The sequence below is a fragment of the Mastigoproctus giganteus genome, chromosome 1 (assembly GCF_048544385.1).
Source record: "Mastigoproctus giganteus isolate SK-2022 chromosome 1, ASM4854438v1, whole genome shotgun sequence".
Taxonomy (NCBI): Eukaryota; Metazoa; Arthropoda; class Arachnida; order Uropygi; family Thelyphonidae; genus Mastigoproctus; species Mastigoproctus giganteus.
Genome location: NC_143575.1, coordinates 7,803,266 through 7,820,619, shown reverse-complemented (window position 1 = coordinate 7,820,619; position 17,354 = coordinate 7,803,266). Strand labels below are relative to the sequence as shown.

At 41.9% G+C, this 17,354-nt stretch overlaps 1 protein-coding gene across 1 annotated transcript in view; it reads right to left on the bottom strand.

Moving 5' to 3' along the window:
* LOC150090529 (growth arrest-specific protein 1-like) overlaps nucleotides 1-14,055 on the bottom strand; it is a 38,823-nt gene extending 24,768 nt beyond the window's left edge. Inside the window, exon 1 of the mRNA XM_090371355.1 lies at nucleotides 13,203-14,055. Within this exon, the coding sequence (XP_090227481.1) occupies nucleotides 13,221-13,949 (729 nt within the window). The 5' untranslated portion in view covers nucleotides 13,950-14,055 and the 3' untranslated portion in view covers nucleotides 13,203-13,220. The remainder of the gene's footprint in view (nucleotides 1-13,202) is intronic.
* Nucleotides 14,056-17,354: the final 3,299 nt, after the last annotated feature.

Below are 17,354 nucleotides of genomic sequence, written 5' to 3'. Positions count from 1 at the left end.
CAGGTATCTTACCGATACCCATCATCAGACCGTATTGCTGACAGACTCCTCTTGCCGATGTTCCCAGAAACCTGACACGAACATCAGGTTTCTGGAAGTCTGTTATAATGAAATCCCTGATTTTTACCATTGAATTAATTTTAAAAGTTGTATCTATTGTCTTTATCACAACAGCTGATTTTATTGGGCGCGTATTTTATCGAGCCTCAGTTTTAGTTTTATAGTGCCCACAAGTGGACTCTCTCAAAACCTGGTCTGTTTTGTATTTTCACTCATATCTGCATAACGATGATTATTTTAATCTCGATGACTCGCGTCTCTTAATACCGATTCCTGGTCTGTTTTTATTATTTTGACCCTAAACTCTGTTTTTTTTATTAATAGAATATGATTTTCATTTTTGAAAAGGCGACCCTTTTAATTTCCCCCCCCCCCTCTCTCTCTCTCTCTCTCTCTCTCTCTCCTGGAAAGTGGAATTTTTTTTTTCCCCTCAAGAAAGGCAACTATGGCCTCATCGACTAGGCTGCTTCGGAATCATTCAAAATAAAGCACCCCAACCGCGATATGATGTAGCCTGCTGCGTTTTGTATTTATTGTTTTTTAGAAATGAAAATGATTTGGACGTCCACGCCGCAACACCAGAGGCGTTGGTCACGTGAACAGTCTAACCTTTATGAAGATGGTCTCGAACACAAATAGAATAATCTCGTGTCTTAGTTATGCGGTGTATGTCCCATTTCTTCGTGTTCATCGACATCAAGAAGCGTATTCCTCGGATCTAAATTCAGAATTCTGCGAAACTGTCGAAATGTAATGGATTTGATGGAAAAGCTGGATTTCTTTTGGGAAACCTTCCAGAAAAGGGAACGATCTGTGTCTCTTTTAGAAGATTGATTAGCAGAACTTGCTTTCCTCCTCCTAAAATGGTAGACGTGGTGTGTATCGTTTCCTCGGTCCTCGTTCCATTGATGTGAAACAGCGGGATCCTTTTAGTTAGACGCGCACAGCAGCTGATTGGGCCTTTACTACCTGAAGCCGCTCTCGGGAAAGCAGCGTGGGGTTGGTCGTAAAGTAATAGATGTTATTAAGCCAGGTGCGCTGGTTCATTAATATTTCGGGAAGAAACTGCCCTTCCCGCAGGAAAGGAGCAGCGAAGATATTCACTCTCCATCGCTGTCATTTGTGGAAAGCGAGGTTTTCTGCCTTCAGTTTAAATAATGCATTAATTACTCCGATAGCGGTACCGTAATGAATATTATTTTTACTTTTTTAATAACGCGCTGCAAGAACTGCCTTAAATTTCGCAGTCATAAAATTCACGTGGACAGATTGCTGAAGACGTTTACGATTTTTAGAAACTAACCAACGAAGAGAATAAAAAGGTTTAATGGGCTTTAGGGGTTTGACCTATCTGGATAAATACAAAGCCGTGGTCCACGTGAGATTCGGCACTCCGAACAAACCAAAAAAAAAAAAAAAAACCCTATTATTTTTAGGCCACCTGAATATTTCAATTCGTATGCCGTGCTGTGTGTCTTATGTCTGTTAATTGCGTGTGTTCTGTGGTCGATTTGTCTGTTTGCTGGACGAAAAACCCGTTTATGGGGGGGGGGGGGAAATCCTTGCTATCTCAGGCGGAGATAGCAAGGATTAACTCAGCCACGGAGTAAAAAAAGCCCATTAAAGTTCCTCGCGTCATCGACGGGATTCGAACCCGGACCTTTTCCACTCGATGTGTGGAGGACGGTGATGATACCACTGTGCTACCAGCGCAGACTCCGAAATAGAACAAACGAATTTTTGTTAAAAAACGAAGTGAAGAACAGCCAGCCACACACTCGTAGTTATGCTTTTCTGTGCGTTGTCTAATGCACCCCCTCCCCAAAAATAGAAATGAGAAATTTTAAGTATTCGGGGTTTTTTTTGTTTTTTTTTTTCTTTTCTTTTCAATGAAAATAAATAGCAAATAGAATAAAGTCGAAACAGCTGCAGGGTTTTGGTACGATGATTGGAGTTTCTTCATTGGGAAAGAGTTCGAAGTCAAGAACGTTAAACGCAATAACCCGGCCGTAGGAAAGAGCAAGCAAAAATTAGCATTTTATGCGGATTGATTACATTTAATACATTATTTATCTCTGAAATTAGCATTCTTTCCGTGAACACTGATTAGAAAAGAATTGCGAGGCCCTGATTATAGGCAGCTGAACTTTTAATACACCTTCATCCTTTGGTAATGGTATGCTGCTCGTCATCGAAATTATCCCACCTAGAATGAATGGATTGATTCATCAAAAAATTTACTTGCATAACTGTGACATGGCCTTTGTAGCCGAGTGGTCAGGAGCGGTAGTGCAGTACACACACTCTTTGAGTAAACTGGGGTTCAAGCCCCCGACTGCTAAATCCGGTCGATCTGCGAACCCGCACTGTACCATATTATGGTCTATTTCCGTCAACATGAATTGTTGAGGAGGCTTCCATCCTGAAGGTGGATTGATAATGGCTGCAATTTACCTTTTTAACTGTGACATATATAGACTTAAACGATTAGTATGGCAAGATGATCGGTGCAGTAGAATATCCAATAACGTGTCTGGTAATCCCCCCCCCCGGCCGTAAGAATTTTAAGGTGTTATAAACACGTTAGCAGGCAAATAAAACAGCGAGCAAATATCCATCTAAGTGTGCAGTACAATGGACTTTAAAAGGGGTCGTATCATTGGATTATCAGAATCTTAATGGTCAACACATCGTTTGGTCGTGAGACTCGAACGGCTGGACGCTTTTGGTAACAATGGGTTCAGGAAGAGTGGATAGTCGCCAGGGTTCTGGTGGCATTAGAAGAAGAAGAATGGGAGGACGCATCCCCCGACCAGCGACAGGAAACAGATCTGTCACAATCTTGCAATTTCCAGTATCTTATCCTAGGTCTCTAGTGTCTGCAGGGGTAGAGCTGCTTGGCGACAAAAATGGTATCGTATCTTTACTGACGAATCGTAGTTTTGTTTGTGATCCAGTGCCGGCGCTGTAGGCACTCCTGCAGATACCATTGGAATAGAAGTAATCCAGCTTGCATCAGGTAGCGGCATACTGGGCCAACACTCGGAATCATGGTATGGGAAGCGCCAGTTACGTGTGGTCAACTGCAAGACATTAAGAGGAAGCCATTCCAAAACCAGTGCTTCTGCCTGTAATACGCTCAACCCAGTTTTCCAGTAGGACAATGTCCACCCACATACGAATCTCACATCACTACAGTGCTTAAGTGATATGAAACGCTTCCTTGCCTTGCACTTTCATTTGATCTGTTGCCCATCGAATGCATTTGTTATATGATGGGACGTTCACCGATATCCTCCTCTCGGCTCCTACCACTGTTCCCAACCACAGAACGGTGGTGAACATTTACCACCTTCTCGACTTCCTATCGCAACGTATCACTATATGGAAACTATATGTACTTCACATTGACGTACACCGAATTTTCGTAAGTAAATATTGCCGAATTGATACACAAATTGAATCGAGTGATCATGTGCGAAAGTACATAAATACAAGCACTTCGAGTGACATTGGTTCAAGCTGGTGTGATTACTAAATAAAATACTGTTTCTTGTATTCTCTCTATCTTATGAATTCCCATAACCGTGTGGTCGTCCGGCGTATAAACAGAGAAATTTATTTTATTATTTTTTCTCATTTCTTGTCGACGTTGGTCTACTTGTCATTATTTATTTTGAGCTCAAAGCGTGCACTCCTTTTGCATAAGGAAGGCAGTTTCAAGACGACGAGCAATGTATTCAAATCAAAAAATTACACCATCCATAAAGATGGAGTAGGACTTCATCCATCTTTCCATCTATAGGGAGAAATTCGCCTGTACGGATTTCCCTATAGATGGAAAGATGGATAAAGCATATCAGTCTAAACTAGTAGTAGTAGCAGTGGCATTTGATGCAAGAAAGCAAGTTTATGAGCTTATGCAGCATCAGCCAAAAAAAAAAAAAAAAAAAAAAATCACACCATTCCCTCCAAATGCCTGTCCAGTTCCTCCTTAAATTTATTCAACCTATCAACTTCCACAACGACAGATGGAAGTTTGTTCCAGCAATTAACCACCCGTTGGCAAAAGGCAAATTTCCGCACATCTAATCTATATCTGTCTTTTCTTAATTTGAATTTATGCCCCCTTAGGTTCGTAATCTGAACAAGTGGAAGGATCCCATCAGAATTCAGCGTGCTCAACCCATTCAAGGCCTTATACACCTCAATCAGATCACCGCTCAGGTGCCTAGTCTCCAGCCACTGCAATTTGCAGAACATAAGCCTCTCTTGGTAAGAGGATCCCTTCATTCCCCTCACCAATCTTGTTGCCCTTCTCTGTACACTCTCAAGTAAATCTGCATCCTTCCTAAAATGAGGCCTCCAGACCTGTACGCAGTATTCAAGGCATGGCCTGATCATTATACAGAGAGACAATCACCTCCTTTTCCCTGCTTGCAAAATTCCTATATATCATTGACAAAACCCCATCACCTGCCGTGGCAGCCTGTCTGCATTGCTCAGAAAACTTCATATCTGACTGCACAATTACTCCCAGGTCTTTTTCATTTTCTACCTCCTTAAGTGTAGTATCACACAGTTGGTACGTTTCTCTGGGGTTACTTCTACCCATATGCAGTACTTTGCATTTGTCAAGGTTAAACTTCAGTTGCCACTTCTTAGCCCATCTGCCCAAATTATCTAGATCCTGTTGCAGTAGCACCAGGATCTAGATAATGATGCCTTAGTGATGGACATAATCGAATAATATATTCGATTAATACCATTCGAATGATATAATGTATTAATACGACTAGAAGGATATAATCGAATGAACCATCCGAATGACAACAGCATAACCGAAATAATCGAATATGATCTCTTAATTATGCTTATCACTAGTCTAAATCCTACGGACTTTTAAGTAAAAGTATACGTGGTTAAGTGGTTTGCTAGTTATCACTGTTATTAAAAGACGCAGGATTTCTTATTCGCAATGAAATTATCAATGTTGGACTTCATCAGTAAAATTGGGGAATGTGCTATGTTATCAAAAAGTATTGGAAATTTCTCCGATATGTAAAATATCAACTCTACTAATTATGTAGGGGCGTTATAACAGCGCATGGGCATATTAATCGAATATGCCCATAATCGAATTTTAGAATTAATCTCGTTTTGCTGCAAACGAAAAACCTGATGGAGTAGATCTCAAAAAGTTCGAACGCAGACAAGTCGTTAGTTGCGAATTCCTCTTGAATAATGCAATGGGGGAATGCAATTACAGATTGGCAAAGCCTTTGTAGTTACTTTAATGAAGACGAGAAAGGAACCCTTACGGCCACGAATTGAAAACTTTTGAAAAATAAGAAATTTTTCTTATTAAAACATATTAGTGAACTTGTTGGGAAAACATCTGTTATGGATCTGATAGTTTCACCACTTAGCAAAGAGTTTAGCATTAGCATTAGTAGAGGCATATGATGCAAGAAAGCAAGCTTATTCAGCATCAGCCAAAGGAAAAAAAAAAAAAAAAACACACCACTCCCATTTCACCCCTCCGTTCGCTCGAAATACCTGTCCAGTTGAGCCTTAAATTTGTTGAGGCTATCAACTTCAACAACAAGTGATGGAAGTCGGTTTCACCAACCAACCACCCGCTGGCCAAAGGCAAATTTCCGCACATCTATCCGACATCCGTCCTTCCTCAATTTGAATTTATGCCCTCTGAGCTGATTATTCTGAGCAAGATGAAGAATCCCATTGGCATTGAGCATGCTCAAACCATTCAAAGCCTTATACACCTCTATCAGATCACCTCGCCGGTGCCTAGTCTCCAGACTCTGTAATTTGCAAAACTTAAGCCTTTCTTCGTAAGAGCACCCCTTTGTTCCATTCACTAATCTAGTTGCCCTTCTCTGTACCCGTTCCAGCAGCTCTACATCCTTCTTGAAATGAGGCCTCCAGACCTGTATACAGTACTCAAGATGTGGCCTAACCATTGGCTTATACAAGGGAATAATCACCTCCTTATCCCTGCTAGAAAAATTCCTGTATATCATTGATAAGACACCATGAACTACTCTTGCAGCCCGCCTGCACTGCTCAGAGAACTTCATATCTGCCTGCACAATTACCCCCAGGTCCTTTTCATTCTCCCCACTCTCAGTGTAGTACCGCAGAGTTGATACGTTGCTCTGGGGTTACTGTTTCCCATATGTAGTACTTTACATTTGTCAATGTTAAATTTCATTTGCCACCTCTCAGCCCATCTGTTCAACCTTTCCAGATCCTGTTGCAGCAGCATAGCGTCAGTGGTGTCCTTAACAACCCTGCCAACCTTTGTATCATCTGCAAACTTGGACATTAAACTTGATATCCCATCATCAATATCATTCATAAACACCGAAAACAACAACGGACCCAACACTGAACCCTGAGGAACTCCACTAATAACATTAGTCCACGTTGAGCAGTGTCCATTGATTACCACTCTCTGTCTTCTGCCACTCAACCATCCCCTTATCCATAGCAGCAATTTGCCTCCAATGCCACACTGCTCCAATTTGTGCAGCAGTCTTCCATGTGCAACAGTATCAAAAGCCTTTCTAAGATCCAAATATATAATATCAAAGTTATTCCCTGCATCCAGTTCTTTTGTGACATCATAGTATCTAATCAAATTGGTCAGGCAAGACCTGCCCTTAACAAAACCACGCTGCGTCTGAGCTATAACTGAATTATTGTCTAGATGATCCTGCAGTGCTTCTTTAACCAGTGCCTCCATTAATTTACCTGGAACAGAAGTTAAACTAACAGGTCTATAATTACTTGTGTCAGCTTTTGATCCTCCTTTGTGAATTGGGGGTTACATTTGCACATCTCCAGTCTATGGGTCTGGGACTATGGCCACAAATAAGTAGAGCGAGAATAATGTTTGTCTACTTTCGGTTTGATTCGCACGTAAAGTGTAAAAGCTTCTTCTGCAGAACACCCCTAAAATTCCAATGTCGCATCTCCTCTTGGGCGACTTTCGTACTGTGCAAGTTCTGCTCTAAGAGGTCAAACTATAATAAAGGCTGATGAAAGGGTAACTACAACCCCGCAACAGAACATGTAATGACTTCAAATAGTGGGATTTAGTAAAGTGACTTCGCTTTTAATTCGGCACATTTTACGAGAAATGGAGTTGTCGCCATATCGCATGTGAAGCAAGAAGATGGAGGTGGATTCATGCTGCTAGGAAATGCTCATGCGTGTATTCTTCTAAAGAGAAGTTTCTACTCTATGAACCACTAGCAAACCACTTTTCTCTTCACCCTTTGAATCACCTTCTTTTGAACCTCGCAAAGGATCAAGAAAGGTAATCCTGATGGATTAGCCTGGATAATTCAGGCATTAAAAAGCATTACCACCAATAGATCCCAAGGAAAACTATAAATTACAGTTCAGGAGGACTGTGTCTTGTATCCTCCTCAAATGACACACATGCGCACACGACCGTTCTGTTGGGGAAAAGGGGGTCGGTTCCATTCCTGAGAGTAAGGGGGAGGAAAGTCTTGAAATATCTAAGCACAAATTCGCAGTTGTGTCTCGGACAGCAAAACACCCTCTTCAGCCCCCTTCCCCTTCCATGGCACCGAGCGACACACGGGGATCTTTACCCGCTCGCGTATCGGCCTCACGAAACCCTGCAGCCATTTCAACTGGCGTCCGCGTGAAATTAAGATATCGGCAGGCGAGGGGACTGAATACCGGATGTCAGCCGAGATAGATGGCGGGGGAAAGGGGGGGTCTGCGCCCGAGAGAAGCCGCAGGGTGAGCAGCTTCTAGTGCAGAGGACGCCAAGTGCTTCAAAAGAAGTCTGACAATACAACTGTTGGTAGATTCCCTTCCCATCTGAACTGCGCATGAAGTGAACACGCAAATCTACGTAAATGGCTTCATTATACGAGTTGCGCCAGCGAACCAACCCACAACGAGGAATTCAGTTAACAGAGACAGGGCTTGTAGGTTAATCTCCACGTTTCTTTCCTGCTTATAATTAGCTACCGTCACTCTCAAAAACTAGTAAGTAGCCGACTTCCAGTACGTCAGTTGTGGTCCTCCTTTAAGTAATCTTCTAGAGACAGGTCCTAATTTCAAGGGCTTTCTAGGAACCTTTTTACGAAAGTAAAAAGCTGAAGTTCCCGTGATCGGCAGCGTATTGTCTCTTGAAAGATCAGTAAACAGTATTATTTTAAGTTCCATAACTTCTCAGAGGCATCGCGTAATAGAATAATTAAATAAATAAACCGTGAATGACGATAGGAATTTTCATGGGTGGCACAGTTGGTAGAATCGCTGTCTTCCTCATGCTGGCTTGAAAAGCCATAAATTCTAGTACCCTCGATGACGGGAGGAATTTTAATGGGCCTTTTTCACAGTGTGGCTGAGTTAGCCGGTCTCATGCGAGGTCAGCATGATATTCTGCCGGAAACCCGGGTGTTTCGTCCAGTACACAGAAAATCGACCTCAGAACACACGCAATTTACAGATAATATACACGGAGCAATTGGCCTTAGTCGCTTATGCTCCTAAAACCCTACTACAGCGGGCTTTTTTCCACAATATGGCCGAGTTAGTCGGTCTCAGGCCCGGGTTTCGGATTTCCCCCGAAACTCGAGATTTTCGTTCATAAAGCAAGGAAATCGACCATAGAATACACGCAATTTACAGAGACACGACATAGTATCCCCTCATAACCTTAGTGGCATTGGCGCAGTAAAAATGCTTTAGTATTGTTTGCATTGGTATACCAAAAAGAATTTAGCTGTGTTGGCACTTAAGACACCGCACTTAACTTGTTTGTTGAGAATCAAACCCAACTACCGTTGCCAAAATATCACTCCGTCTTTCTTCACGATGGACTGGAAATTCAGTCTTCTTATTTCTGATACATGTTATTGCTTCTACATTGAGAAATTCCAGTTCATAATAATTTTTGCAATGAATACAAACCTTTTCATATTTGAGAGGTGGGGGGGGGGAATTTTTTGTTTTGTATCCAAACACGTAACAGTTTTGGCACAACAGAGTTTTTTTTTAAATATCTTTCTTTAAAGATTTCTTTAAATATGATGAAAAGGCATGTAACTGTATAAAGACAAAAGAACTGGCATGCAACTGCTATTAATGTTCCAGCAATAGTGATTTTTTAAAAAAATAGTGAAACTGGGATTCACTTTCCATGCGTGTTCGATTTTACATAGCGTAGCAACTGCAACAGCAGCGCCACCAGTGTTCTGGTTATTTTTCAGCTGGCGTCATAATTGTTTACCTCCATTATTATGTACTGTATGTGGAATTATTTATTCTAAATATACTGCTTGTGTGGCATTATTTAAGCAAACTAGTTTCTAAAATTAAAAATTTAATTTAAACTACTCGTATTCGTTAATCTATACATTAAACGTTAACCTATACCGTTAAACGTTGACCTATAAGTTTAAAAAGGAAATTATTTTCTGTAAGTTAAAGTAGAGTTTAAATTTAATTTTGACGATAGAAACTATTCGTTGTGAGATCTTTTTTGTCACAACTGAATCTATGTAGTAGTAGTAGAGTTTTACGAACATCAGCGACTAAGGCCATATTGTTCCGTGTTTACTGTCTGTAAATTGCGTGGGTTCCGAGGTAGATTTTCTGTTTGCTGGATGAAAAACCGGGTTACTCTCTCCTGAGACCGACTAACTCAGCCGCGTTGTGATAAAGGCCTATAAATATTCTTCACGTCATCGATGGGCCTCGAACTCGGGTCTTTTCCACTCGGTGTGGGGCTGACGGCGATTCTACCATCTTGTACTACCCACGAGGGCCTGAATCTTTCTGATAGCGACATAAAAATACTCGCTAAGAAATAAAAGTTATTATTTTTGCATTTCCTCTTTTTGTGAACATTCTTTTAAAACCTTAAAGTCAGATATTTTATTTATTCAGATGTAAATACTGCGTAATGATTGATGTCTTGAAACAGGCGATAGACTTAAGGAAGGATTTTTCATCTTCCGGCTTAGTGCACTAAAGAGAGCACAAACTTCCATAACCCAACGTTACCACTTCCGCGATTAAAGACTCGATCCGTGCTTCTTTAGTTAGTTTGAATTCCGCGTTTTAAATACGCGCAGTTTTTGTTTCTTCTGTGGATCAGATATCAGCAGTGTCTAGTGGTATATTTTAACTTCGATCGTATCATGAAGTTAAAGAGGGACAAAAATTTTAAAAAAATAATAAAAATAACGCTAGAAGAAAAGACCACACATAAACTTGTCATTCTGGTCCTGCCTATCGCAATGTTCCCTTTTTTCTTGTCCCCAAAAGACACGCGAAGAAGCGTTGCCGGGTTTAACAGAGTGACGACATTCCTGCCGACAAGTACCGACGATGACATATTAAACCACGCACAAGATGGCCAACAAAAAATAAAAGTCCCGGATGCTGTGCTGGCAAGCGTTGAAAGATACGAACGCTTTGTTGACACAGCTATACCTGACTGTCACTCGAAACGCATCCAAACATCTTCCTTGTTTAATGTTATGAGGGTCACCAGCTGGAGAGGATTAGCGACCCTACGGCTGCTTCTCCGATCAACAAGGACATTTTTAGCTCGTGAGGTCAACTTCCTCCGTGCTCGTGTTTCTATTAATACTTTTTCGTATCAGTCTTTCGAGGGGACCATCCAAACGTGGCAAATAATCATAATAACAAACAAAAAGCATGAGATGGCGGCGGGTGAGGGTTAATGTTTTGAATCGAAATAACATATTACAGTACCAACTTCCCCAAAGAGAGCAATAGCTGTCGTTTGAAGTTTTACCCTCTGCTCAGACTTTTTCCGTTGAATCTGCAGCATTTGCTTTGGCGCTCCAACTCTAGGGATTTATCTACTGTTTCTGGGGGACTGAAATTGGGTTACCTGCAACTTAAACCTGTCGTTAAAAAAGTATTATTATTTACTGAGTTGTTTGTGGAAAGGGAGCGCTTAATTGGCAGCGTTCAGTGCACTAAAGAGCACAAATATTGCATCATCCCTTTGTTTTTGGTCACTAAACTTGTGTGGCGTTTCTCTTCCTAAAAGCAAAAGAACAGGAATAGTCGTGTGGCTGGCCTTGGGGGGAAAAAAAAAAAAAAAGTGGTTAAATACCTTTTAAGAATGCCGCTCCTTGTTAAGCTATTTTGTGTCCACATGACGTAGAAGGGCAACAAACCTTAACAACACTCTCTCGCCGTTCAAAGTCACAACGGGGCATTGTAACCAAGTAAACTACCTGATCGGATGAAACGGGATTCGGAGAATTTTCCAGAACTCTGGAAAGAGTAAAAATCTTCATTAATACTTAAAACGAAACTCGGTGCTCTCGCTGAACGATTTTATCACGTAATCGTTTAAAATTGGACTCCATAAGGATTAACTAACACTTTTAAAGAGAGAGAGATGCCTCTGGAATGATCTTGGGTGGGGGAAGGCATTATCCCTCACATCCGGCTTTTCAAACTAATGGCTTCAATCGGACTGAAGCTAAGGTTACTGGTGACATCGTCTTCTGCCTTTTTCGTCACATCTTTCTGCTGATTGTATGACCATAATCGAAGTGCCAATTTACTCATAAAATTATTTCCTCGTTTCTTCCGCGCAGTGGATTAATATTATTAATAGATAAAACAAAATACATTATTAATGTATTTTGTTTTGTCTCTAACAGGCATATGGTGAATGGCTATATTCATTGTCAAAGTGATTAGTTGTAAGCTCCTCCGACCCTTTATTCTCGATAGAGACACCAACCATCCGTTAATCAAAACGTTGCACCCTTGCACATCCCAGCAGCTGGAGTTGTGTTCCTTTATTTGGAAACCTTGGTCTCTGACACTAAGCGTGAAAAATGCGTAAATGTAAAGTTTTTATCTGCTTTCTTTGTCTGAAGGGTTTCGTGTGCGCACCTAACCGACCCCATTTCGCATGTCCCGAACCTGTTTGTTGCGAGCAAGAAACATTTTTACGAAGAGCTTTTCGGTTTATCGACGCTAATTCAAACCTGACCTCAAAGGTCAAGGATGGCACCGCGAGTAAGGCTATATGACCTAAAAGCGGCGAAACGCTCAAGGAAACCATTGTACCATCGCCGCTGCTCAGAATACGTAATCAAAAATGCACGAAATGCTCTGATTTCCAGTTTGGCTTCATTATGGGAAAGGGTTTGGGGAAGGGGTGGGTAATTCAGTGGTTGTAACGTTTTAACAAAACCTTGGTGATAGATTAGTGCAAAGCTGCCATAAAACTGACGGATTACACACCAAACTTCACTTTTATCTGATCCCGTTGTGGGGGGGGGGGTGAATCGAATTCCATTCTGCGAAGGGGAAGTTATTCATTCATATTGGAATTCGTTTCTGCATAATTTTCTCTGACTAAGAAAATTATGCAGGAACGACAAAAATATTGGAAAGGTTATTCATTCTGGTTATTTAAATTAAATAGCTTTTTCCCCCCCTTCAATTTTTGAAATTATTACTGAAAAAAAAAAAATAAATAATAAATAAATAAATAAATTCTCGATGCCAAACAAATTCACTTTCTTTTTCCATTGCACCAGCTGCTTACTGATAGATCGACGAACGGTTTCTCATGGCAACGGCGCAAGCGCTTTTCCGAAAAGCAGCAGACGACATGTGGAGTGGAATATTCATTCTCTCTCTCTCTCTCTCTCTTTTAATCTGAATACACTGACCCGCATTCAGTGCACAACTCAAGTTCCGATATTAAATTTTAATTGTTCCCCGACCGAGAGCTTTTACATCGATTGAATTAATTGAATTAATGGTGAGCAGCAAAAGACCAACGTAAGACACATTTACAATTATTATAACGTTGTTAAATTTAATATGTTATTTCCTCTCGATTTTATTTCAAGATTTAGTTGTATACGACGAATGTCATTTATTCCATTTGTCTCCGAGCTTATTTTACATTTGAATCGAATTTTTTTTATGTGGGGTTATAAACCTCTCTGGCTGTTGTTGGGCATTTGGACATCTTGTACTAATCTGCTGTAAAAATGCATTTATTACAAATGAGAATAATGTACAACTAATAACGGGGGGGGGGGGGAATTATTACTTACAGGTGATTGGAGAGTCCATCAGTCGGGAGCTGCTTCCGTTGTCCACAGTATTGTCCACAGTAGTACTAGAGTCGTTGTGCTTAGCAAAGACCACGTAGAACCACAACCTTTCGCTTGTCCGCTTCCCTGTGGTGACTGATCTCCCCAACCGAAGTCAACGCGGCCGTAACACAAACGCTGCGTATTTTCTCGGATTCGACGACATGGAAAATCTTCCGAGCCATCGCAGAAACACGTCCGTAGTTTCGCGGCTTTCTCCTGTCGGTCAAGGATGGCCAGACTGTTATTACACTTTGGGGTGCACTTCCTGCCGTGGAACATACTGCGGCACAGTCTGTGGTAGTAGTTCAGAGCTGTAGAGCACAGAGGATCGGCCGCACATATCCACTGCGCTACAGTACACGGCACTACCGTGTCCTCGGCGATCGCCCGGGTGACCTCTGGTCGGCATACTTCCACGCGTTCTTTGCTCAGTTCGCAGAATTCCGAGCCATTGCAGTCGCAGTCCGTTAATGCCTTACCTTCTTCGGTGCTCGTCAGAGAGATGAGGGCCCTTTTGCAGGCCCATGTGCATCGGGTTGTGCGTCCGGCCAAAACGTCGGCACAGTCCAGCATGTAGCTGTGCAGGGACATCCCGCATCCGACTCTGTAAGCGCACCTCATTCGGACCACTTCGCACTGCTCGCCACTCTCCGCCTGGGAGAACCACACTACCAAGAACATCAGCGTGGTTGACACCGTACGCATCGCGCACGAGCAGTCACACAACCGTGGTGGACTTCTCCGTCACATGCCCGTTACGACCTTACGAGTTCGCCGCTCACACAACTCATCCTTGGTCCTGGCCTCGACCCGACACAAATGAACCGAAATCTGCGTTCGCACAACATTTAGGGGTAGACAGCACGCCCAGCGTCCCTTCCTTTCTTCTAGTCCAACTCGCTTCACTCGGCACCAGTGCGACTGGGGGTCCCCTAGTCACCGCCTTCCTGCCAGCGTCTTGTCCAATCAGACAGCGGCGCTTTCCAGGAGACAGTGAACCGCCTTTCAGCCTCGCGCTCCTACTCCATCAATCTTGACTGTCTCTGCGCAACTCTGTTCGGAAGCCTTCACTCGTAAGAAATCGTGGCGAAGAGTCTGTCATCGAACGTTTCCACCACATCAGTTATTCGTTTAAAAGTGAGAACAGAAGTGTTCGTACAAAGTCGACCACCTTTGCTCTCCCCCTCCCCCCACCTCCGTTGAAACTTGTAGTGGTGAGCAGTTCCTTGTGTAGCGTAGGACGCGCGAATTTGCACCTGGCTCGATTAATCGAACTCGTACCTTGCGCGACCCCCAGTTCGTCCCCGGAGGTGTCGAGAAATGACTGGCGTCACGTGCAATTTTAACACCGCTTTGAAAAAAGGCAGCCTTTGCAAAAATAAGAATTCCGAAATGACCTTAATAGCCGCCGGTTTTCGGGAGTTTTTTTATTTTATTTTATTCTAAACGTAAACAATAAACCGTTTAGGCTTACTGTTTGCGCAGAGTGTTTACAATGTATTAAAAAAACGACAGTTGTTATTCGATGCTGTTTATTCGAGTAAGATGCTTCACAGACGAAGATGCCGGCGAATCTTATCCTAAACATCCCCGACCTGTGTGTATCGGATATGAATTGGACAAAGCGTTTATTCGTTTATATTTATCAGTAAAGAAACCCACGTAATATTATTCACTTTACATATTAACAATTCGTTCCCTTTCTACGGGACAGATTAACCCGGGGTACAGCACGTGCTCCGTGTTCGTCCTCGTTTCTACTGGGAAGTGAAGTTTGAAGTCGCATCGAGAACAAAAGTTTGGACAAAAGAAGAAAATCCTTTCTTACACGATACGTTTTCATTTTATATATTCTTTTGCACTTACTAGAGCACGCATTAAGAAAAGAACTCTTTATGACTTTAACTCAAAAATTTTCCGTCTTCTCGCTTAATTTTTCTAACTTAAAACTTAATTTTTACAACTTTTATAAAATAATCTTCGTTTTTGCTGATGCTGCCATCTGGTATCAGAGTGGGGAATTATGTTTTAGATAAATGCCGTTTTATCTCGATAGCCATTCAACTGATGGTTACCGGTTTGGCGTTGACTGCTTTCATCAGTGTTCATCTTCATCATCAAGCTTCTTCATCAAGTATGCAGTTGAGGGTTGTTTATCGTCCGTTGTTATGGATGTATAATTGTGTCCTCACAGGCCAGTTTTTGGATGTCATTCGGATTTACAAAACTGGAAAAAAACCAAGAAAACTACCCTCCGTTTGAGATCGTCAGAATACGGCCTTTGAGAATTGCTCCGGTCTTCGAGGGATTGTTGTTGTTGTTATAGGGTTTTAGGAGCACCAGCGACTAAGGCCATGCTGTCTGTAAATTACGTGTTTTCTGAGATTGAGTTTCTGTTTGCTGGATGAAAAATCACGCTACCTCGCCTGAGACCGACTAACTCGGCCACGTGTGAAAAAGGGCCCATAAGCCTTTTTTCACAACGTGGGCTCAAACTCGGGTGTTTTCCAACCGGTGTGGGTCGGACGGCAATTCTACCAACTGTGCTACCCACGAGGACTCGAAGGATTCGAACCTAGCTGGTTTTCAAAAATGAATGTATACCCTGCAGTCAGTAAAATAAGCCGACCGAGTGCGTCGAGTACATAGAAAACATTACCGCAATCAGAGGCATACGGTGAGGAAAGCGAGGAAGGGGTCTGCCTTCAAGCGCACACACAAAAATGGCAGATTAAAAGGAAAAGAAAATCCTCTTAAAGGAAGCGTGTGTGCCCATTTCTCCGAAACTTTTTTGCAACTGTCAAAGGAAAAGAAAGGGCTTTTGTAAAAGTGACTGCAGCACTCTTGGACAGTTTTTAACTTCTAAACAGTGGGACCAACTGATGAAGTTAGCAAAAGAAAATTCCGAATGGGAATTTTCTTTTGGGGTGCTATCATAGAAGTTACTAACCTTGTTCTATCAACTAAGAGATACCATTCAAAACTTGAACCTAGATCGGTGTCGGTTGCAATGATGAGACTCGTGACAGAGAAGAAAAATGCGTGGGATACGTATAAATTAACAGGCTACACAGAAGCCTGTGGAAGATATAAACTAGTCTATTAATCAAGTCATAAAGGAGGTTAGGAAAGCGAAGGCAGATTAAGAGGAGTCTGGAAACTAAAAGCAGCAAAGATTTCTTTACTGATATTAATAGTAGAAGGAAGGGGTTGAATTACATTTGGCCACTTGATGTCGATGGTTTAACTGTTGATAATCCTGCTCAAGTTGCTGACAAACTGAATAGGTGTTTTGCATTCACACGTGAGGAATTTTTAGGGATGGGGATGCCAGTAGTTTATCAAACTCTAACAGGGAGCTAAGTTATTTTGTAATAACTGAGAGGAAAGTGGAAGAGAAATTGTTGAAGTTAAACGTAAGAAAGGCACTTGGGGTGGATGGGATCTATCCAGTTATATTAAAGGAGGCAGCAAAGGAGAGATAAGAAAAAACCTTATTCCTGATGTGAAGGCATATCAGGCTTAATGTCTAAGTTCGTAAATGATAAGAAGGTTGGTGGGATAGTTAATTACAGTAATCAGGGCATGCTACTACAACAAGATCTAGACAAATTAAGCAGATGGGCTAAGAAGTGACAATTGAAGTTTAATATTGACAAATACAAAGTACTTCAGTTGGGGAGCAATAATATCAGCTGTGTGGTACCATAATCAGGGCATTGAAGAATGAAAAAGATCTGGGGTGGGAGGAATTGTGCAGTCACATATGAAGTCCTCTCAGAGTGCTGACAGGCTGCCAGGACAACCCATGATATATAGGAATTTGGCCAGCAGGGATAAGGATGTGACTGTTCCGTCCTGTAAGGCAATGGATAGGGCACATCTTGAGTACTTCATATAGGTCTGGAAGCCTCATTTTTGGAAGGACGTGGGTATGTTGGAACCGGTGCAGAGAAGTACAAGATTGGTGAGGGGAGCGAAAAGGTGCTCTTATCAATAAAGGCTTCAGTTTTTCAAATTGCAGCGTCTGGAGACTAGTCATCTGTAAGGTGATCTGATTGTGGAGTTTAAGACCATGAATGGATTGAGTAAGGCAATGCAGACTACACA